We start from the raw sequence: 24,004 nt of genomic DNA on the forward strand, positions 1-24,004 counted from the left end.
AACATATTCAGTGTTTTTATTTAATTTTTTTTTAGCAGACAATTTACATACCTCCCCACCCCTTCCTTTAAGTTAGTGTTGACAACGTTCCATAATAAACTACTTAAGGAGAAGCTTTGGTCAAGAATGGAATGAAATTGCAAAACAAAACAAAACAACCCCCCAAACAAAACCCAAATCACTGCTGCTTTAAAAAAACCAACACTTTCACCAATTATATTCAAACAAAACACACAACGAGGTTTGCGCCATGTGCGTCTTCAGTGTTTCCTGGCGGCGGGCTCCCCTCCCCGTGCAACAGCAGCGCTGCCCCGGCGCAGCCGGTCCGTCCTCATGCTGGGTCTGGAGGCTCGCTCAGCTTCACATTATCCGAAGACCCTGGATGGAAGACTCTAAGGTCTGGGGAGCAGCGGGGAGAACACGGGTCGTCACTGGGGACTGGCCAGCCTGGCGTTTCACCCTCTACCCCACCTGCCTCGGAGACCAGACACGCCAGGGCAGGGCGCCCCCTGCTGGTCCTTCCAGGCCGTGCGCTGCCTCGTCCCCAGGCCTGGGGACAGGCTCCGGGCACACCCCAGGAGAGTAGGCTCGTATGTGCTTATCATCTGTGTCGCTGGCCCCGCACTCTAGTGCCCCGATGGCAGGCACTCCCACGTCTGTAATCCCCACGCAGCCAGTCGGGTACACAACACTGAGCGTGGGCTCACAGAGGGACGGATCACAGAGGAGGACACGCTCGCGTGTGCACAAGAAAGGCAGGTTGGCCGCAGGGATCAAAGGAGGGTGGCACTACCTGCCCAGGTGGAGCTAATTACACAGGTGCGGCCGCCCCAAAGCAGCGAAGGTAACAAGGGGGAGAGACTTGTAGGGGCAGAAACATCAATCGTCGTGGAAGCCCGACAGGCAGCGGCAGAGTTCTGTGAACAGTTCACTTCTGCAGGTTTGGTCCGCCTCTCCTCCCCGGCTCCTCACCTTCCCCGCCACCCGCCCAACCCCGAAGCTGGAGGCTACAGAAGCCTCTGGGGTTTGTCCCTCACTCACAACATCCCTCCATCTGGCCCCCTAAGTCTCACTGGTCCAGAACCTCCTGGCCACCCCCCACCATAGCGGGAGGCACGTCCTGGTCACTTGTTCACTAGACCCGGAGCCCAGGCCGCCCACACGTCATAGCGGCGCCTCTCCAAGTGGGTTCCAGAGTCGCCCCTGCTGCCTGCAGACATGCCAGGCTCCTCCAGAGGCCTCTGCCCGGCCCACGGTGACACCCGCAGCCCAAACCACTTTCTACCTGAAACCCACCCACCTGAAGAGGCCGCTCAGGCAGTCTGTGCAGCAACCCCCTACCCCACACTCCCCAGCGGGAAAACAGGTGCTGACTCCTCCCTACCCAGCTCCCCGACCCCGTCCTCCTCTCTCTCCTGCCAGACGAGTCCTTCCAGGGCCTTTCATGGCCAATCCTCAGGGCCAGCCCCCGGGCCCAGCACCTGAAGGCCGGCAGCGAGTGCTGGTTAGAGGAGTTGGTGTGGATCATAAAAACAGAGCTACAGAGTTCGACCAGGCTGGGCCCAACCCCAGGCCCGCTGCGAAAGCAGCGCTTGCCTCCCCATCGGGGACTGTGCGGACACCTCAGTGAGACGGAGCGGCTTTCTCCGGCTAACAGCCCCCGGGGGCAGCCCAGCGCGCCACGCTCCTGCCCTGCGCTGCAGGAGACGGCTGGGTTAAAGGCACAGGGAACAGTCTTCTCACAAGAAGAGTTTAGGCACCAATGAGACGTGTTCTGAGAGGCACCAACAATACCTTGAAATCCCAAATGGTCATGGCCCCGTCGATGCCGGTAGTGCAGAACTTGCGACAATCTTGCTTGTCCACCTCGTAAATAGACACTTGACTGAAAGGAAGCACAAGCGAGACTGTGAGGGGCGTGGTGGACGGGCACTCCAGCCCTCCTCGGCGCGCGTCGGCGTCTCCAGGAAACTGTCCACCAGTTCCTTTAAGGTGCCTGTGGCTATTAGTCTGTGGCAACCTGACTCAGAAAATGCTCAGATGACTTTTATTACCAGGCATCCAGAAAAGAAAGAGACTGCCAACAGGGAAATGTTAAGGATGGGCATTAACCTCAGGGATGTAAAGAGAAGCAGGGCGATCCGGGCCACACAGCGCGTGCCCCGGGGGGGCAGCGGCCGGGCACGGCCACAGTCGGGACAGGCTTTCTGAACAAACTAGAGGCCTCTTGAAGCATGACTGAAATCTACCTGGCTCCTCAGGTCCACCGTGATGCTGCTGAGAATCTAATGGAATGATCTTACTTGTACACATCACTTGAAATCTAGGACTGAAATGCCAAGTACAGTCACTTTTCAGACAGGGTCTGACTGCCCTTCCTGCCGGGCGCTCCCTACGAGAGGAACACGATGTTCAGGACGGTCTCCTGTCACGATTCTGGGAAAGTGAGACTCAGAAGAAAGAGGCTGCCTGAGGGCACGGCCCGTGCTCTGCGTGTGGAGGACAGGCTGACTACGGGGTACGGGTGGAGCTGGCTCTCTGTGACCAGCTGGAAACAAGGGCCCGCAGTCGGGAAGCTACAGCCTCCTGTCACCCTGTTCCTGAAGGGTCGCCCGGGCGGAGGGCACAGGCCGTCACGGGACCCGTCAGGAAGCAGAGGGGAGCGGCGCCCCCTGGGCGGGCCGGGCGGGCGGCACCTACGTAATGCTGTTCTGGTGCAGCGTCTCCAGGGCCGTGTTGCGGTCCTCAGTCGTGGCCCGCTTGTCCAGGTTGCGGAAGCGCTCCATGGCCGACATGTTCCGCTGGATGCTCTGTTTGGGGATGTCCAGCTTGGAGACGAAGGTCAAGCAGCCGCGGTCGTCGTAGTTAAAGAGCATGGGGCAGCAATCATGGCCCTGAAACGGGGGAGCGGTCAGGCTGGGTTGCGGGGCCGCCCCCCAGCTCCCCCAGCGGCACGGTCCCACCACAGAGGCCTCTGGAAGCGTTCCTTCCACGAGGCTGCTGTTCCCTGTGCCTCAGCCTCAGGGCACACAGCCTCAGCGCACGGTCTGTTCCTGGTCTCAAGAATGAAACGCAGGGCACGTGAGGGAAAATAAGAGAAATACTTACAGCAGCCACGACGCTGTTCTCTGAGACGAAAGACACACTCAGGAGGGGCAGGAACTCTGTCTTCAGAGTTGAGACCCTGAGCACGAGAACACCGGTTAACACACGGTGGAACGGGCCACACAGCCTCGTCAGACACAGGGGGTGACAGGGGACATGTTCTCAAGGGGCGTCACAGCATGAAGGACGGACACTTCCTAAGAGGAGCCCTGTGGGGACTTGCCTGGGGGTCCAGTGGCTAAGACCGTGCTCCCAATGAAGGGGGTCCCGGATGAGATCCCCTGCAGGGAACTAGGTCCCACATGCGGCAGCTGAGCCCCTGTGTAGCCAAATAATTAAAGTGAATAAATCTTTTTTTTTTTTTTTAAGAGAAGCCCTGTGGCCTCCAGCAATCTCCAGCAGGGCGAGCCCCGAGGTGACCTGCAGCAGCAGGGGCCTCTGCCCCTCTGGCTGTGCCCACCCCTCCTGGTTCTGTCACCCTGGCCTTGGCTCCCTACTACCCGCCTGCCCTCCTCCTGCCCAGCTGAAGTCCACCCTGATTTCTGAAACTCAGCCTGGGCCTCACCAGCCCCACAGGCAGCTTTCCGGCGCCACTGCAGCCTGCAGGGCTCCCCCTCTGGCCTCCTAGAGCTGACTGTCACTGTCACTCACGACTGAAGGCCTTTCTCTGACGCCATCCTCGTCTGTGCTCACAGGGGCTCTGAGTGGGCGGGGACCACAGACATTCATGGAAGTCCAGTCTGTGCCCGTCAGGCACCGGGGCTGCAGCTATGGCCACTGACGAACAGAACAGCGCTGGCCAGCCAGGACCTCACACATGAATGGGCCATGTGTGTGGGCACATGTATGCTTCGTGGCCATCTGCCAAGAAATGATAGATAGAGCAGCAAACGTGCTGACTGACGGAGGATCAAATGCCCCAGAAATGCATCGTGGCTGTGCTCAGTTATGTCTGAGTCTTTGTGACCCTATGGACTGCAGCCCGCCAGGCTCTGGCCATGGGATTTTCCAGGCAAGAACACGGGAGTGGGTTTCCACTTCCTTCTCCAGGGGCTCCTCCCGACCCAGGGATCAAACCTGCATCTCCTGCACTGGCAGGAGGATTCTTCACCACTGAGCCACCAGGGAAGGTCACCCAGCTCCACGTGAAAGCCACCCCTGCAACCTCCAACTGCCTCCTCCGCCAGCATGACTGGCATTGGATTAAAGTCCTAACACCTCATCCGAGGCTTTCCTGTGGCTTACCTAGCTCTTACTACATGAAATACTTATGTCTGAGATGGAGAAGGGTGAAGGATGTAATCTGACTTGCAGCACCGGAAAAGGCAAATAAGCCAGTAGGAGGTAGACAGGGGCTTGTGAGCATTTGCTCAGAGCTCATTATGTGTTACAGTGAACTACAGAAAGCAAGCAGCCATGACATCAGAACATGACTGAAGGACAAGGAGCAAACTGCTATACAGGATGCACAGCATAATCCCATTGGCGCTGAAAATGAAAAGATGTGTGTGTCTATACACGTGCAGAAAAATCGTCTCGAAGACGATGTAATTTAAGATGCAGCGGGGATGTTTAAAAAAATGTAAAAACAAAACAAAAACCAACCAGTTCAATCCAAGTAGTAAAAAAAACATTCTCCTTGAAACATCACCTTGTTGCCGCCATGGGGCAGGGGGAGTCAGATGTGACGGCTTCCCGGAACAGGGTGCCAGGTCAGGAGACCCTTATGGGTTGGCTCCCTCTAGCTGCCAATGGAAGGATGCGCCAGAAAAGAACGGAGATTCATAAGCAGCAAGGACTGCGGTCGCCCCCTCTGCCCTCCAGGCACGAGCAGTAGGCACAAGCAGCAGGCGCGAGCTCTGAAGGACGCCCTCCTCAGGGCTGAGCTGGGGCCTCCTCACCCCGAGTCGCTGCGACCCTGGCCACTCCAGCACGCACCCTGGGTGGGCTGGCTCCCAGGGGTCGGCTGTCACCAAGGCCCCGGGTGAATGGAGCTGTGCCCACCGACCACAGAGAGGAAGAACACATCTCCCACTTCATCTAAGGCTGTGGGACGACACTCACATGCTGTGAGGCATTCTCAGGGACGGATTAATTGCCACCCGAAGGAACTCTGGGACCAGGAGCAAACCAGGAGGCTCCTTCGGAGGATTCATGACGGGCATTTCCATTAAGAAGTGTTTCTGGAAGGGAGACCTGAGTCTTCAAAATCTCCCCAGACGGACCATCTAAACGTGCGAAGGTGACTTTAAAGGCTGCTGTGCAGCCCGGTTGGGACTTTTCCGCTCATGTCCTGCACTTGCACCAGGGCCGGGTGGCCTCAGGCCAGCTGTGAAGAGACCCCATGCCGCTCCTCTGTAAGCCCAGACAAAGGCTAACACTCACTGAACGCTTTTTGAGGCGTCAGCAACGGACACGGTGCTGTCGTGGCTGACCCAGGCCAGTCGGCTGCCGCTGGCCGAGAAGCTGACCCCGTGCACCCAGCCGCCGGTGCCGCTGCCCCCAAACTCGGACATCAGCTGACCGAAAGGCATCTTGCTGCCCCAGGGCGTGCTGGCTGGCTTCTCATCCACTTCTTTAATGTAGGCAGAAAACACTCTGTGGTTTAAGGGCAGGGAGAGAAGGAAAAAGGGGATTAAAACATCCGTATGTACTACTAGAAACAGGCCGCAGGCAGCTGCTGGCAGGCACCCCAAGACGCAAAGGTGCCGACTCAGCAAAACCCAAACCCTGACGACGGGCGAGTTCCCACGCAGTTCTCGGGAAGGAGAAGGTTCAGCCGGCTGCCTCCATGCCAGTACAAGTGTGGCACGCTCTTCGGGCACAGCATCCGCAGGACACAGAAGCCCTTTCCCTTCCCTCCTGGAGGGCATCTGGGGGAGGACCCTGCTGTCCTGCCTGCCCCTCCCCAGCCCACGGCGGACTCTGCTAAATGAGGCTACCACCATCATTCTCAACAACAGCGGTCCAGGAAGCCCACACGGAAAAACGGCAGGAGACAGGAAACGATTTGCAGCCCTGCAGGAAACCACTGGTGCTAACTCATTTGAAGAAAGAAAGGGACATCCCAAGAGAAAGCCAAGGGCGGCCAGGGAGGCTGAGGGGGCAAGCTCTCCCTAGTGTCATCATCCAGCCTTGGTGGCAGGGCTCGTCTGGGATGAAGGCGGGTCCTTTACAGCCTCGGGTCATCGGTCTCCTCTAATTCCAAGAATTAATTCTGTGTGGGAGGCTGTTCTGACCCAGACGTGGGAAGCAGAAGGGCTGGAGACAGCTGGGAGTCGGTCTTTCTAGTCCCTTCGCCCTCCAGTGCCATTTCCTTGTACAGCTTCTCTTTGAAAACTTCCGAACCCTAACTGCTACACTGCTTCTCAAGTAGGAGGGTCAGCATTTTCCCCAAAGCACCTGATGCTACCGCCCTCTTATCCCACAGCCGAATTCTTACACACATCCTTAAAAAAACAAACCAAAAGAACTTGGGTATTCTTGGATATAAATCACTAGACAGGTTTTCTGGAATGTCTCCACACAGCTTACTAAAGAAAGCTGCACCCCCATGTCCCAACCCACAAACCAGCGAATAACGAAGCAACATATATTTGCTTTTCTTTTGGCTAAAGGGGGAGGGAAAAAAAAGCCTTCTTGATAAAGAACAGCTTTAAAAAGCAATTACACTGTATGATCCTTAAAGCTCTCAGCAAAGTGGCCCTGTTTCTTCCAGCCCCATGCTCATGAGAAATAAAGAGCTTCAACTGAGGAGGAACCCAGCAGCGCCCTGTTCAGACCTGATGCTCATCTCAGCCTCACTCTGGAACGCGCTGAGTCTGCTGCCAGGGTTGTGAGATGAGAAACGACCTGTGGGGGTGGGGGGCCTGCACCTGCACCCCCCACCTGCCGCCCGGGGATGCTCTGCCGGAGGACACTTCCTGGTTTGGCCCCTGCAGCCCCTCCACCTGCCCCTCCTCGCCCTCTTCTTTCTGCCTCCTGATTCCGCGCTTGCTGGCACTCCTTTTCTAGATCACAAGCTCCTTTCATCTCTTGAGTGCTTCATGGGGCCTGGCACAGTCCCTTACAAAGGAAAGGAACCACATGAACACTTGCTGAAGGATGGAGAACGAGGAGCTGAAGGTTGCCGCCAACCCTCGCCTGCTCCCACCTGCATTTGAAGTCGCAGGATCCCGCGGCCAGCAAGACGTTGTTGGGATGCCAATCCAAGCTGAGGACCGTGGAGCGGATGGGTTTTTTAATGTGCTTGCTCACCCACCTACAAAAGGAGAAAACCCATTTCAGTTTACCCACACATCAAGCAACCGTCCCCAGATGACCCACAGACATGCACCACGTGAAACCAGCTCCACAGGGCTCTCACAGGGCCGCCGGGCTTCTGCTGGAGAGGTGTGTCTATAAAGGAAGCAAGGAAGGGGGACCCTCAGCGGCCCTTCTGCTCCTCTTCACCCTTTGACATTTTCACCGGAACATCCGGTTCTGAACTTTCCCGGCTACCAGGGGACCCTCGTCAGGGAGTGTATTTGTAGATTTAATTCTGGTACCACTGCCCCCCACTATGGACTTTCAGATTACGTGTGACTCTAACCTTAGGAATAAAAATGGAGGTTTGACATCACTTAAATTTTTATTACAAATAACTCAGTGATTTGTTCCTTCCCTTTCTAAGTCTCTGTGAAGCTGCAGATTTATTTTTTCACAGAAAAGTCAAGAAATGAGTAGAACCTCTTGCTGAATATGAGCCTCTGGCTAATTCTCTGTGCATGCGTGCTAAGTTGCTTCAGTCATGTCTGACTCTTGTGACCCCATGGATTGTAGCCCACCAGGCTCCTCTGTTCATGGAATTCTTCCAGCAAGAATATTGGAGTGGGTTGCCATGCCCTTCTGCAGGGGCTCCTCCCAATCCAGGGATTGAACCTGGGTCTCCTGAAACTCCTGCATTGCAGGTGAATTCTTTACCACTGAGCCACCTGGGAAGCCTAATTCTGAAGCTCAACTCAAAACATGTATGGACTTCCCTGGTATTCCAGTGATTGAGACTCCTCCTTGCCAATGCAGGGGGCATGAGTTCAACCCCTGGTCAGGGAACTAAGATTCCACATGCCAAAAAAGATTCTAAAAAAAATAAACAACAACCCCAAAATAGTTTATTTATATCTAAGATCAGTCATTATTCTGGCCTAATTCAATTTCTATCCTTAAACTGCTGCTTAAAAACCAATCTTGTTCTATTACTCAGGAGCTGGGAGACTCACTCTTGAGCTGAATGCTAGGTTACTTTTCTAGAGAATCTTTCTCATAGGGGCCTTTCTGGAAAACAGACAGCATTCTGACGTGTTTTGTGCCATTTATTTTACATTAAAGGCTTTTAGAGGTTTTTTTAAGAGTACTTGCATCCCACCAGTGAAACATCGTGCCATAACTGAGACATTCCACTGAACACGTGTCTTGTTCAAGGGACACTACTGTGTCCTACAGTTGAGCCCAATTTATCTGCACTGAAACTGGTTTTCAGTGAATAAAAATGCCAAATGCTGCTTCTCCTCTGTTACAGTGAACCTTCTGAACAATTTCTTGCAGGTAGTATTTTGTTATCCTTATTTTAACAGGGGCTTGAAAGAAAGGCCGCAAGTCTTTAATTCATAATTCAGTCTTGTTGCAGATTCACAGACGATCAAAATTTCTGAGGTTTTACTAAACTACAAAATGTAACATGACCATCCCCTCCTTTCCTTGTCTCAGACAGGGACACACGAAGAATACTGTGTACTCGGCTATTTTTAGTACAAACACAAACACTGCCAGTTTCACACTAAATGACAATTCCATGTTGGAGGCTATTTACCACCCTTTCTGAACACGTGCCGTGCCGGGTAGAGCAGAACAGTTTCCTTATCAAAGTGAGCAGGAAGGAGTAGTTAAAATCAGTTACTTAGCCATAAAATAAACCTGGGTATTTTGACGGGATCAGCTATGAGTGGTTTACAGTATAAAGAATGTACAACAGGCTGATTTATTTCTGAGATTTTGGTCAATTTTTACTTCAACAGTTTAGATAAGTAAAATGTTTTACCAGGACACAGATTTCATTAGCAAACTTTAAAGACAGGAGAATACTACTCTCTGTAGGAATTCTAGATATTTTAAAGTTAATAGAGATAGGGGAAAAAAAAACTATTCCTTAGGGCATGAGGACTCTTTCAAGTTTATGATATATATACATCAGGGGAAGAAAATAACAATGTAGACAGTGCAGAGTGAGAAGAATTGTAGCATCTTAAAGAAAACAAGTTAGGAGATCAGAACATGGGAACTACAGCTTGATATTAACGTGAGGAAGATGTGAGACTGGACTTGTACTCAGAAGAAGGAAAAATGCTCAGAATGGAGAATTTCAAAGAAAAAAAAAAAATCTCTGGATGTGGAAGAGCTGAAGTTATAGTTAAGCCTGTACCCAATGCCTCAAGAAGTCACCGAGGACACAGCGGTCCAAATGTACAATTCCACAGACAGAAATAAAAATACTCGGATGGTGCTCACCAGTCATTTTCAGACTCGAAGTAACAGACAGAGATGAGTCGTGCTCCGCTGCCCACGGCAAACTTGTTCTCTAGCGGGGACCACTTGACGAAAGTGGCCGCCCGGTTAATTCTCAGGATCACCAGGGTTGGCTTCCAGACACCATCCTTCTGACTCCAGACGTAAGCGTTGCGGTCGGCCCCGCAAGTGACGATGCGGTCACTCTTGGGAGCCCAGTCGATACCTGCAAGTGAGAAGTGGTGGGCATCTTGCTCCACTTGGCCAGCAACGACAGACAGGCCACTGGCAGGTGGGCCTGGGACCTTCCTCCCCAGCCCGTCCTTCCCCACCAATGGTCCTGATCACCAAGGCAAGGACGCTCCTCTGCAAAGTTCTGTGGCTCAGGATCCTCTGGAGGCCACGCAGAACAGAGCTCTATAACCGTGGAGCTTCCAAACCAAGCAGGGGCATTCTTACCACCCACTCCCATGGCTTTAGAATTCTGATGTCTTCCCTCATTACTAGATTGGTTTTTCCTTTTGGTCTGAAAGTACCTTTACTTATGCAGTAACAGACCTCGGTTATTAACTGAAAGTCTACAATATGACATTCAAATAAAGCAATGTACAGAGTGAACGACCTTCAGTATAGAGAGGGGAAAATATCAATTGTGATTCTTCTGAAGGTAGCTGCTATTTAAACTAACCAAAATACCTTTCCTATATGATACAGGTTCTGTGAGAGTTTTTGAGTGTCTTTGTATCTAAACTAGGAAGAGTCCTAAACAGTCAGGACTGCTCACACTCAGTCAGGCATGTCTGACTCTTTGCGACCCCATGGCCTGCAGCCCGCCAGGCTCCCTTTCCACGGGATTCTCCAGGCAAGAATACTGGAGTGGGTTGTCATGCCCTCCTCCAGGGGATCTTCCCGACCCAGGGATCAAACCCCCCTCTCTTAAGTCTCCTGCATTGGCAGGCAAGTTCTTTACCACTAGTGGAACCCTCGTACCACCTGGGAAGCCTCTGTGAAGGATCCCAAAGTCAAGGTCAGTTTGTTATACACCAAGAGTAAAATCTGCTATGACTCAGCCATTTTATACTTACTGATGAAGTATTTTCTATAAACATAATTTAATATTAAAGTTATAGAAATACCACTAATAAATTTTTATTTTAGGTATTTCCTTAAAAATAATCAACATTCTTAACAGTTATATGAAAAAATAAGAATCAAAGTCTCCATTAGTCATAAATCGCAGTGACTTTAGGAGTGTGAGGAGTTTATATTCATTCACCTACCGGAGTAGTCAGCTCAATTATTCATACCACTAAAGGGAAAAAGATGGGGGAGTTTATTCTCAGTGATGTGCATTTTTGATTTAAAATCCATTCATTACAGGTTAGCTTTGCAGCCCTCTTTATTAGATTTAAATTTTTATTTTTAACTACAACAGCAAACCCACATATTATCACAAGATACACATCACAACGGGACATAGAGGAAAGTAAAAAAAGCTCTACTCCATCTCACATCTACACATGTTCCTCCCTCAAATGACACTAATATCATGGCAAACATTTTCTTCTGCTTTCAGTAAATTAGCAGTGGTTATACGTTATGTTAGAACACTGATCTCATCACAATAATTTCCCAAAACATCCTTTTGTATGTTTGGTTTCCAATCACATTATTAATAGAATAGATAAAATCGGCATGAAGATTAAGGCACATACCTTCTTGCTTTGGTTAAAATGATCTGTGATAAATTCCCAGAAATGTAATGCAAAAACACATACTTGTTAAAAAGTGAGGAAGGCAAACGGTCAGTAAAAGGCCAGTTCTCATCTCTTGCTAATTTAGTGCTGCGTCTTTTTTTTCCTGTTTTCCTGCCATCAGAAGACTTCAAAAGAAAAGGAAAGGACTCGAGCATCTGTCCCGTCTTTCCTTTACAAACTGCATCCCAGGATAACCAGACAGTAGGTGAAGGTAAGCGTCTCCTTTATAAATGCATTCCGCTTAATAGAGAGGAAATGCTAGAGAGTATTACCACGGCGCAGCCACTTCTAAATTAATGGATAAAGATCATCAACAGTCGCTAACATCACAGAAAGAAAGGTGGCCTGACGTTACGTGCCTCCTTCATCAACCTGCCATCTCCTAACCTCAACTACTGAGTCACGGAAACAGAGGACAAAGAAACCTGTGAAGCACCGAGTGCCTGCAGTCTGCAAAACCCAGGCTCTGGGAAACACGGCAGATAGACAACCCGATCTCTCAAGTTTCCACAGCAAAGGAAAAGAAAGAAGGAACCCGTAAACTGGAGGGACATCAGTTAATCACAACCATGTGTGTACCTTATGAGGATGCCAATGAAAACAACCGACTGTACTGGTTATTTATTGTTTGAAGAATCCTTATCTTTTAGAGACAGGAACTGAAAATATGAGATGAGGCAATGTCTGGGATGTGCTTGAAAACAGAACAGAAAGAAGGAAAGTGAGTTGAGAACAAGACTGGCTACCAATTGGTAATTGCTGACCCTGAGTGATGGGTATATAGGGGCTCATTGCTTTACTCTCTTATATGCCATCTGTTTAAAACTGTCCACAGTAAAATCTTTTTTTTAAAAAAGAGATGGTGATCAAATATTTAACAAAAAAGAATAAACTCAAAGAAAAACACCAGAACTCTGCCATCCTTTGATGCATGCCATATTCTTTTCCTCTCTCTATTATTGAGCGGATTTTTCTTCTAAAAAACTTCAGAGGGGCATTTTCTTTTTCCATAGTTACTATCTCTCTGAGAAAGTATGTCTGATCTTTGGTCTTCTGCCACAGAGTTATATTTAGACTTTTCCAACAACAGTTTTTTTTTCAGATCTAAAAAAGAAAAATGTCATTTGAGCATCTGGACAGAAAACAGGCCCAAGTTCAAAGGATTCCAAAGGAGAAGCAGGGGAGAGAAAGGACGTAACTATTTCACTTTCTTGGCTAGTTCTTTGGTCTTTCATCTTGGCCTTTTCTCATTTTTTCAGTATTTCCTAATGTTAAAATTCCAATTTAAAATATGAGTGTGCTTATTTTTAGGCTGCAAGGCCACCGGCAAAGGGAGTTAATGGAAATAGGCCAAACCTCATAGAAATAAGGCCGTGGGAAAGAAACAGCAACCAAAATAGAAATTATGTCTTTGGTGCTAGTTTGGTCATACAGCCAGTTGGCCCCTGACTGGCATCACACACAAATCACTGGTCAAAGCCAGAAGGGACAGTCATGAGTTTTTGCTGGGGACACAATCTAAGGGGTGCAGAAGGTCAAAATATGCTGTTTTTCTCTGATGGGGGAAGGATATCTTTATGCTAATCAGAACCAGAGGCAAAACTCAAGGGTCCCAATTGAAAAAAAGAAACATTTACCATCAGTCCCTGTGCTGCCCACTTAAGTGCAAAAAGTACTGCGAGAAGAAGGGAGACTCAAGACAGACGTGAGAAATTTGTACGTGAAATGTTATGGAGAGCAAGTTTGGATGCGCTTAGCCAAACTCTTGAAAGAAAACAGGCTGAATCACTCAGCCAGAAAACAGGATAAAAAAGAAACTACAGTAGTTAAGGGTCAAAGAATAAAGAGTTCTTCCCGAACACAGCAATAAGTATGTTTTTTTTTTTAAAAAAAAAAAAAAAGCCGTCAGATAGGATTTCCCAGCACAGTAATACATTCTCTTGAAATCTGGCATCAAGAAACGGTTCACCAAGTTCTGAAAACCTTTGTAAAAATGCTCCATTTTTCTCTCTCCTTTGCTTGACGCTTTCTTAACACTGCTCTGATGTTACCTTTCCCCAGCTATTCATTGAGAGTTTTTGTCAAAGATGAACATTACTGCACACTTAGGAATCTGCCTCAGAACCAATGCTTTAAGATCCAGTCTTTTACAAATTGACAAGAAAAAAGGACACAAAAATTCAACGGAAGAGTGGTTAGGAGTTATGAACAGTGAAGTCATGAAAAAGAAAACCTGGGTGGCTAGTAAACAGCCGCTCAACCTTTCCATGTGGAGAAGGCAATGGCAGCCCACTCCAGTGTTCTTGCCTGGAGAATCCCAGGGATGGCGGAGCCTGGTGGGCTGCCGTCTATGGGGTTGCACAGAGTTGGACACAACCGAAGCAACTCAGCAGCAGCGGCAGCAGCAGCAACCTTTCTATGAACCAGGGAAATACAACTCAGAGAGAGACCGCCGCTCACCCACTGGCCAGTCCGACTCTATCAAGCCTGGGCAGACCAGCTCTCCTGTCAGGGCAGGTGGGATGAAGGCGAGCTGACGACACCTGACAAGGCTAAGATCTGCATAGCCCTGAGGTGCAGCAAGTCTCCCAGAGACAAACATTCACTCCTGGACGGAGATCTTCCTGCTGCTGCCGCTGCTAAGTCACTTCAGTCGTGTCCGACTCTGTGCGACCCCACAGACAGCAGCCCACCAGGCTCCCCTGTCCCTGGGATTCTCCAGGCAAGAACACTAGAGTGGGTTGCCATTTGCTTCTGCAGTGCATGAAAGTGAAAAGTGAAAGTGCAGTCGCTCAGTCTTGTCCAACTCTTAGCGACTCCATGGACTGCAGCCTACCAGGCTCCTCCATCCATGGGGTCTTCCAGGCAAGAGTGCTGGAGTGGGGTGCTATTGCCTTCTCCGGGAGATCTTCCTAGGCACGCTCAATTTAGCACTTCAATGTCACAAGAAAAAAGTGGAAATAAATGTTTTTCAGTGCAGGAATGAGTAAACAAATGAGGCATGGAATGCTAACCAGCGGGTAAAAGCAATCAACTAGATCTACCTCCACCTACATACTTCTTCCCTGGTGGCCTAGCTGGTAAAGAATCCACCTGCAATGCAGAAGACCTGGGTTCGATCCCTGGGTCGGGAAGATCCCCTGGAGAAGGAATGGCTACTCACTCAGTATTCTGGCCTGGAGACTTCCAGGGACTAGTCCATGGAGTTGCAAAGAGTCAGACACCATTGAGTGACTTTCACTTTCATCAACTCAATGCACATGAGTCTGAGCAACCTCCAGGAGACAGTGAAGGACAGGGAAGCCTGGCATGCTGCAGTCCATGGGGTCTCAAAGAGGTGGACACGACTGAGTGACTGAACGATAACACATAGACATGCAAGTCAAACTATAAAAAACAGACGGGGACAATGTCATACCAAACTTCAGACTGCCTTCTGGGGGACAGGAATGGGGATGGGGCTGAGAGGGTGCGTTACCATTATCTAGAATAACGCTTCTTATAATCTAATCTTTGGTTTCCCAAATTTTCTGGCACAGGAAAAAAGATAAACAGTGGCTAACTCTGGGTGGCAGGAATATGGGTATTTGTTACACTCCTCTTTGTCCTTTTCGATATTTTGGAATCTCTTCCTCGCCCCAAAAACAACATACAGGAAAGTCCTGGAAGACACGGCGTTCCCTCAGGACTTGCGAACCCGGCCTGGCTGGCAGCTTCACCCAGCTGACGTGCTGTCTGGTTTTCGCTTTCACGTCTCATCTCTATCTAAGCTGTTTAGTCCCCAGAGGTTGTGTTTTCAGTAACACTAGCAGAGTTCTGGGTACCAGCGGGACTCAGAGACACACTTCAAAACCGAGGTGACTATTAGGACATTTTCTCAAGTTTTCTAAAGACAGCTCAGGAAGTGCTGCGCGACTCTGAGTAGGGTGGTTGACTTACTTTACTAGGCTCTCTGTCTACGAGGGTGTGTAGTGCTGGGAAATGCCGCCCTGAGCCCACTCTCTTTACCTGTGATGTGTCCATTGTGTTCCTTGAGCTCATGGGCTTTCACCCACTGGCCCCCGTTCTTCTTATAGATGTGGACCTCGTGATTATTGGGGCTAAGGGCGATCTCTGGGGGAAAAAAAAAGTCAAAGGTTAATATTTGAACTTGTCACCAAGAAAGGTATCTGTTACAGTAGGCTTTTTTTTTTTTTTCAGGCTGTGCCGCATGGCTCGTGGGGATCTTAGTTCCCTGACCAGGGACTGAACCCAGGTCTTGTCAGTGAAAGCATGGAGTACTAACCATTAGATGACGAGGGAATTCCTACAGTGGATATTTTATTTATCTATTTACTTATTAAAAGAAATTTTTTTTTGGCCTCGCTGGGTGGCATGTCAGGCAGCATGTGGGATCTTAGTTCCCCGACCAGGGACTGAATCGGCACCTCCTGAATTGGAGCATGACCACTAGACCACCAGGGAATTGCTACAGTGAGCATTTTAAAAACAGACTGAAGGAAGGAATGGGAAGGCAGTTCTAGAAAACGGTTTCCAATTTTGGCCCCTGAAGAATTGATTCCTTTATTATTTTTACCTCTACTTGGAGCCCATATTTTAAAATGTTTTAAAGAGAAACTAAAAATTTCATTTTATTAGAAACATACACAACTGTCAATTAAGGATTCTAACCAGTAACAAACAAACAATGCTGCTGTACTTAACTGATACGATTTTGGTCCACAGTAAAATATTTGACGTTTTAGTTTACCTGTCCAATGTTACAAATGATAAATATTTAATTTCTGTAGACTTGCTGAAACACTGCAAATAGCTTGTAGGTTCTTATTATTGCTATCACGAACCGAAACAGGAACCACTAGTGTATTAAGGAAAAATACCTTTGATTCTACTGATAAAATGAAGTTTTTCTTTACAATAAAGCCAATATAAATCACAAAATACAAATCTGTTTTTAAGAGAAATCTCTTCGACCAATCTAAAATATTAAGAATATACATATATAATGGACTTTTTGAACTTATACAATATTTTTCTCCTTTCTAGTTCATCCGTTTTTAAAAAATAAAAATTGATTTCTTAAAATTAAAGTCTATGACCCAAACTTTAGGTCAATCATTTAACAGCTCCCTCATCTATCGTATCCCCTTTTCTTCACTCCTTAGGAAAGCCACATCTGTTTAAAGATGAAACTACGGAATAAATACCTAGCTCTAGAATTCTAAGACTTTAAGTGCTTTCTGGAAGCCAGTTACATATTTCTTTAAATCTCCAAGATGTGTGTAGGGATTTCAAAATCCAAATCCAAATTTAAACCTGAAAACTACGTTTCAGATTAGAATGTGGCATAACAAAAAACTCTGACTTAAGACACTGAGTATATTGACTAGCTTAAATGAGAAAAATTATAACTTATGTTTCTATTAAACATAATTGGAAATACTCCAAAACCCTATTTTTAGATGAGACAGTAGAGACAGAATTATAGGAAACTAAGCTGTGAAGCTTTAAGACGTGATCACAAAGCAGAAGCTCTAGATTCACCATTCCGCCATGGTTCAAATATCCAGAGGCTGCTGCTGCTGCTAAGTCGCCTCAGTCATGTCCGACTCTGTGCGACCCCACAGACAGCAGCCCACCAGGCTCCCCTGTCCCTGGGATTCTCCAGGCAAGAACACTGGAGTGGGTTGCCATTTCCTTCTCCAATGCATGAAAGTGGAAAGTGAAAGTGAAGTCGCTCAGCAGTGTTCAACTCTTAGCGACCCCATGGACTGCAGCCCACCAGGCTCCTCCATCCATGGGATTTTCCAGGCAAGAGTACTGGAGTGGGATGCCATTGCCTTCTCCAGAATATCCATATAGAGGCCCATATCTAGGTGTTCACTTTATTCAACAACAACCTGAAGTATACTGTTTATGTGCCAAAGATTTATTTAAAAATAAGAGCAAACTGGGACTTCCCTGGTGGTCCAGTGGCTAAGACGGTGCTCTCAGTGCAGGTCACCCCGTTTTGATGCCTGATCAAGGAACTAGATCCCACATGTGGCAACTAAAGATCCCACATGCCCAGCCAAATAAATAAATTCATTAAAAAAAAAAAAAAAAAGTAAACCAAGTCTGAATTGCTTTAAAAGAGATAGTGAAGCTACAGATTCAAAATAATCCTCATCAAAATCCCAGCTGATTGACCTAGCTCTCTGGATCTATGTCCCCATTTACATATGACACTGAAATATGTGATTCTTCAAAATGCCAACATCTAAGAGAATCAGTGGCACCGAGATAAAGGAGCCAAGTCAATGGAATACTTACGGGTACGATCCCTGTTCCAGGCATGACAGGTGATTGGCTCCAGTAAAAACTGATGCAGGGACATTATTCTTAGTGTTTTCAAAGGATAGAAAGCTGCAACAAGAAACAGAAAAAAGCATTTAAAATAGTAGGCAACCCATATTTAAGTTGTCTGGGGATCCTGAAATGTTTGGGGATAAATAAAACATTATTCTCTCATTAAAAAGAGAATCAATCTCAACTTCAAAATCTTAATCATTTAAATACAGTTAGCACTGTAACCACCACTGTGGAATTTATTCTGTCAAAGGTCATCAAAGGACTCTAAAACCATGAGTTAAGGACTGTTGGGGTATGAGATATTCACGGTCTCAAAAGACCATCCCATGGATTATTTACTAACTGCAAACAAACAAAAAAAACCATGCCTTTACAAAAAAAAAAAAATCTGTCAGTCACCACCTTAGCCAAGTAATCTATCTTAATATCATTAAGTAGTGGGACAATATAATCTGACGGGCTTCCTGAAGGGAGGCAGTTTGGAGTGCACATCACCACTTATAAGTAGTGACTACTTAATACTTCCAAGAGAGCAGAACGGGCCCTGTTAATAATTGTGCCATGAAAACAGGACACAGGGCTACCATGAGGAAGCTTGGTAATAAAAGAGATGGTGAACCTACCTATGAAATATTTATGCCAAACATTTATGCTAAATCCATTCAAGATCTAGACCTAATTTCCAGTTTATAGGAAATAAAGGAGAGTGGACTTAAATAACATAAAGCAGGAACAGTTAAAACCAGAAATGTGTGCCATCCTATAAAAGAACCGACCTGGACTATTCAAAAAAGGTGGGAGTCAGGGTTGGGTGGCTGTTTTACAATTCTTTCTTTTTTTAAAAAGAGTCATTGAATTGTACGCTTAGTTTTTAAATTCTTTGGCCACACTGCGCAGCAGTGGGATCTTAGTTCCCCAACCAGGGACTGAACTGCTGCTGCTTCTGTTGAAAGCTCGGAGTTTTAACCACTGACCACCAAAGAAGTCCCTGGGGGTGGCTGTTCTAGATTAAATGAGCTATAAAAACCAAATCTGATAAATGAAACTTGACTGTAAATCTACATTTTTAAAATAGCCATCAAAAATATATTTTGTAAAATAGGAAAAATTTGAAGTTAGACTACCAGTACTCTTGCCTGACTGAGCGACTTCACTTTCACTTTTCACTCTCATGCGCTGGAGAAGGAAATGGCAACCCACTCCAGTGTTCTTGCCTGGAGAATCCCAGGAATGGGGGAGCCTCGTGGGCTGCCGTCTATGGGGTCGCACAGAGTCGGCCACGACTGAAGTGACTTAGCAGCAGCAGTAGCATCACATAACATGGAATTATTTTCCATTTCTTAACTATGATGGTGTGTGTTAGTCGCTCAGTCATGTCCGACTCTTTGAGACCCCATGGAAGGTAGCTCGCCAGACTCTTCTGTCCATGGGATTCTCCAGGCAAGAATACTGGAGAAGGCAGCCATTCCCTTCTCCAGGGGACCTTCCTGACCCAGGGATGGAATCTGAGTCTCCTGCATTGGCAGGCAGATTCTCCACCACTGCGCCGCCTGGGAAGCCCAACTATGATAACGGTTGGCCACAGGTAGGATCAAACCCATGTCCCCTGCACTGGCAGGCAGATTCTTAACCACTGGACCACCGGGGAAGTTCTCTTAGGAGATAGAGATGAAGCCTTTAGCGATGAAGTCCTCTGTAATTTATTTTCATTCCTTCAGGACAACAAAGTAGATGTATAAAAGCTAATGTGACAACATGTTAACAACTGGTGAAGATTAGGCAGGTGTTTGTTATTTATCCTCTAAACTTGTTACTGTAACTAAATAAATGAAAAGCAGAGTTTGTGAAACGTCATTAAATAAAAAATCATATCAAATTCTCTGTTTTACAGGCATCCAAATCTAGATAGACTGATGAAGTAACCTTTACCTGAAATAGAATTTTTTTCAAAGCAGCCAGGCCCCCTCCCCGCCCCCCACTTAAAATCATTTCTAAGAGGCAGTCTCACAGCACTAAAGATTCTATGCTTTAAGTGCAAGTCAAGTCAACTTAGGGTGGAGACAGAAATGTGAGACAGGAATTCTGATGCAAGCAGGAAATGAATGGGAAGGCCACCAGAAGGTTATGAGGTGAACAATAAGAATTCAGCAGACAAAGCAGAAATCAATCTCAGTGGAAAGCAAAGGAAATGCCTCTGCTAATTGTTGTCAAGGAGTCCAAGGGTCAAAAAGAGATAAATATACCCTTAAATAAAACATCTGATATCTTGAACTGGCTGAGAAATGTCAGTGTTTTCCATTCTATTCTAAGAATGACCATATTTAGGTAATTAATAAAAATTATTTATTTATTTATTTATGACTTCGCTGGGTCTTCACTGCTGCAGGAGGGCTTTCTCTAGTTGAGGGGAGCAGGTCATTGCAGAGCACAGGCTCTAGGGCGCACAGGCTGCAGTCGTCGTGGCAGGCAGGCTCAGTAGTTGTGGTGCATGGGCTTAGCTGCTCTGTGGACCAGGGATCAAACCCATGTCCCCTGCACTGGCAGGCAGATTCTTAACCACTGGACCACCGGGGAAGTTCAAGATCATTCATTTTTTTCCCCTTGTCCATGTTCTGCAAGTTGCAACTCACAGATGAAGTCTCTAACTGAAAATTAAATTTTTTTAATGAATTCAAGTGAGACTGCCTACATTTCTTCTGAAAAATAAATTTCCAGATGCTCAGTGCGTAATTCTTTTTCTCTGATGCTTACCCATTACAAAAGGCTTTACTCAGTTACTCAAAATAACATTATATAAAGATATGTAACAAATATATCCTTAACTAAAAGCAATTTAGTTTATATGGCACATTTTGTAGGCTCATTTGTAAACTGAAAAAAAAATGACCTGCAAATTAATAATTTAATGTAAATCTCTACATGCAATAAAAGCACACATTTTGTGTACAGTTAGAAAAGGCACAGAAAAAGGCTTTCTCATTCTAAAACTCAGGGTTATAAGCAATGGAGCAAAGCCTTCAAAAGAGGCAAACATTTACTCAATGGCATAATTAACTTCTAAAATTGCACTTCTAATTTTGTTATATCATTCAGGTTCCGTATTTGGACCTACACTCAGGACCTGCACTTCTATAATCATGTGGCTATTTTAAGTCTGTAGACCAAGACAACATTCATGTTCGTCCAATTCATAAGACACCACCAGTGAACACAGCATGTGTTCATGAAACCCAGTGAAAGCAGAATAATGACAGGTTGGGTTTTTTTTTTTTTTTTCCACCAAGAAAAAGAAACCTTCTGTCCTAGGGTGATAATTATCATTTCTAAACTGTGATTTCTACTTAAGTGAAAAAAAAGCTTGTCTTATTGAGGACAGAGAGAAGAAAAAGGGACAGACAAAAAAGGTGATGATATTAACAAACTTCTACTGATGACCTTTTAATGGCCAGCATGGAAAGGGAGAGAATGACTTCTTTGTAGCACGATATGACTCCAGGGGACCCCTCCATCCCTCAGATCCTTTCTCTACCTACCACTTGAGTCTCCACCTATCACCTGTGCCATGGGCAGTGGAGCCAAGGGGACCTGGGTTTGAATCCTGGCTTTGACACACACTAGCCAGGAAATCCTGGGCAAGTCACTTGCTATCTCCAAAACTCATTTTTCTTCATCTGTGAAATGGACATAGAACTGACATCGCAAGGCCAGTGGTAGGAGGATTAAATGAGAAAACACGTGAACACATGCGGTTCAAAGCCTACCGCCAAAGAGATACTCAGTAAATGAGTTCCCTTTCTCCCTCTGACCCAAGGCTTTTGAACCAGCCCCAGAAATACACTCCAGGGAGTACCCTCTGAATTGGAAACACCTACACAGGCTTTACCTTCTTGGCCCTGGAGCTTTAAAGTAATTGTACAGTAGGGATGTCAGTTCCCTACTTAAGGTCAGTGTTCAAGACTGTGATTCATCCAGTTTTTAATTGCTCTCATCACCCAACCCAACAATACCAGGTACTCTGACAAGGTCACCACACCCTCTACAATGTTCAGAGACAGGTTCCAATTCCAGCCTCAACCAGCAGACTAAACCTCATTAGGCAGAACCTGTTTCGGCACAGGATTAGTTAACTAGATGGAATTACTGATCCTCTCCCTCCTAGCAGGAGATTTATTTTTCCAAGATGATCCCCTCCTTTAACTGTGATAAGCAGATGAATTAACCTTGGAAGGTCTCCAAATACTTTGAGGTAGAAGCAGCCACTAACACCTACTCCCTCACGTGGCAAAAATATCCTCCTGAATGATACTCTCTCCTTTTTTTTTTTTTTTTAATAGATACTTGAAACACCCAGGGTCTTTTAGTAAAAAGGCTAGATTTAAAAACTGATTAAAGAAAGAGGGCAGAACTAGCATAATTTAGGTAATTTCGGCAAGGAGTTGAATTAGATAAAAGTAGGTTAGCACTGCCTTCTGGTTCTAAAGCCCCAGTATGAAAACAGATGGCTTTATAATAAAAGATTCTAAACTACAATGTATTAAAGAAAATGAAGTCGCTTAGTCGTGTCCAGCTCTTTTCGACCACATGGACTATAACCTATCAGGCTCCTCAGACCATGGGATTTTCCAGGCAAGAATACTGGAGTGGGTTGTCATTTCCTTCTCCAGGGGATCTTCCCAACCCAGGGATCGAACTCAGGTCTCCTGCATTGCAGGCAGGAGATAAATATGCTTTACCATCTGAACTACCAGGGAAGCCCACAGTGTATTAAAGGGCCTACCATATTCCCAGCAGTGGAGCAATACCAGGTTGGGGCCAGAAACATAAATAAATCTGACACTTCTCTGGTCCACAAATCTGGGGGGAGAAGGGTAGAAGAGGAAGGGAAGACACACAGAGAATGTAAGAAGCACGAATAAAACTTAATTGAGCACATACTAAGGAACAAATAAGCTCACTGGAGCCTCAGAAACCCCTTAAGGATCTTATTAATGTAGATGAGAAACCGGGGATTCAGACGAGCAATCTTCCCAGGGTCATCCAAGCAGTGATGGTGCCGGGATGGGAGGGAGGCTGGGCAGTCCGACTCGAGGATTAGAAATGAGAAAGGTGCTAAAGGTTGCACGGAGGACTAGGAGCGCCAGGGGTCGACCATGACTTAGGGGAAGGCGGCACTCAAGCGGGGAGATTCTTAAAGAACTCGGGGGAGGCTTCTTCGCAGGTTCGGAAAGGTTCCCCCTATAGCTGAAGGATGCAGGGCTGCCCTAGACAGGAACAGACATTCCAGGGGCGCTTACTGCGCTCAGGGACCCTATTCTAGACGCTGAAGAAAGGAATGAACTGTGTCTCGCGACGCGCGATAGGGGTGGGGGTGGTGATCCCATTCACTACAATTTTAGCGCCTGTGAAAATTGCCCACAATGGAAGCGCAGGAGAAGCAATCTTTCATGCTGGCATTGGAGGAGGATCGGAGCTTGGAAATCGCTGAGAGATGGATCTGGGCGTGTGGGGACCCCAGGGCTCGGCGGGCCGCTCAGAGAACACCGCCTCCCCGCCCCCTCCCCCGGCCCGCCCCTCCCCGCCGCCTCCGGGCCCCGCGGCCTAAGCCCCCGCCTTGCTGCCCCCGCAGGTACAGATCGGGAGCGAGGCCCGGGCCAGGGGAGGCCAGCAGGGCCCGAAGCTCGCCCCTGCTGCCCTTTACCTGGGATCGGGGCCGTCCGGACGGGCTCGGAGCGGTGAATTCGCGGACTCTGGTCAGTCGACGCGAACAGGCTCCGGCGGGCGCGGGCGGAGGACCGAGGCCCAGAGGGAGCGGCTGACAGTTCCCGGAAGTGGCCACGGCGCCTGCGCGGCGCGGCGGCGCGGACTGTCGGCGCACGCGCGTCCTGGGGCGCGCGCGCTGCGGGGAAGGGTCGGGCGGCTTCGCGGGAGTTTGCGTCTAGAGACCGCTGGCCGCTGGTGGCGGGGCAGCGTGGGCCTCAGTGCTTTGCTCGCAAAATGTCCTGAGACTCGCGGACCGAAGTGTGGAGCCTTGGCGCTTTCACAAGTGCTTTGGTCACGGAATGAATTCCTGAGAATTGGGACCTTTTGAGCCAAACGGACCGACAAATCCCTACTTTTTTCCCCTCCTCACTTCAGAGCCCCCCCTCCCTCTGTGGAGGTCTCTCCAAGGAACGTTCTCTACCCTTCTTGGGTCAGAATCGTTCCCTGCTCCCCAGCTGGCGCCACAGGACCTAGGAGTTGGGGGAGTTCAG

General features: G+C 47.7%; 1 protein-coding gene across 1 annotated transcript; it reads right to left on the bottom strand.

The window, feature by feature from the left end:
- Window positions 1-23,607, bottom strand: ARPC1A (actin related protein 2/3 complex subunit 1A). Its single transcript, XM_040263199.1, has 10 exons — window positions 23,452-23,607; window positions 17,715-17,807; window positions 15,411-15,515; window positions 9,649-9,871; window positions 7,259-7,366; window positions 5,491-5,703; window positions 3,109-3,184; window positions 2,701-2,894; window positions 1,795-1,885; window positions 1-399 (listed from the first exon to the last, which is right to left on the bottom strand). The coding sequence occupies exons 2-10, from the start codon at window positions 17,776-17,778 to the stop codon at window positions 361-363; spliced, it is 1,113 nt and encodes a 370-aa protein (XP_040119133.1). The 5' UTR covers window positions 17,779-17,807; window positions 23,452-23,607; the 3' UTR covers window positions 1-360.
- Between the last annotated feature and the right edge of the window lie 397 nt (window positions 23,608-24,004).

The sequence above is a fragment of the Oryx dammah genome, unplaced genomic scaffold (genome assembly GCF_014754425.2).
Source record: "Oryx dammah isolate SB20612 unplaced genomic scaffold, SCBI_Odam_1.1 HiC_scaffold_2, whole genome shotgun sequence".
Lineage (NCBI taxonomy): Eukaryota > Metazoa > Chordata > Mammalia > Artiodactyla > Bovidae > Oryx > Oryx dammah.

Bases quoted from the DNA above. Each gene is read 5' to 3' on its own strand.
- ARPC1A (XM_040263199.1), bottom strand. From the start codon at position 17,778: ATGTCCCTGCATCAGTTTTTACTGGAGCCAATCACCTGTCATGCCTGG. The intron at 9,872-15,410 runs GTAAAGAGAGTG...TCTCACTTGCAG, and splicing joins ACACAATGGACACATCACAG to GTATCGACTGGGCTCCCAAG. The intron at 1,886-2,700 runs GTAGGTGCCGCC...GCTTCCTTTCAG, and splicing joins CTGCACCAGAACAGCATTAC to TCAAGTGTCTATTTACGAGG.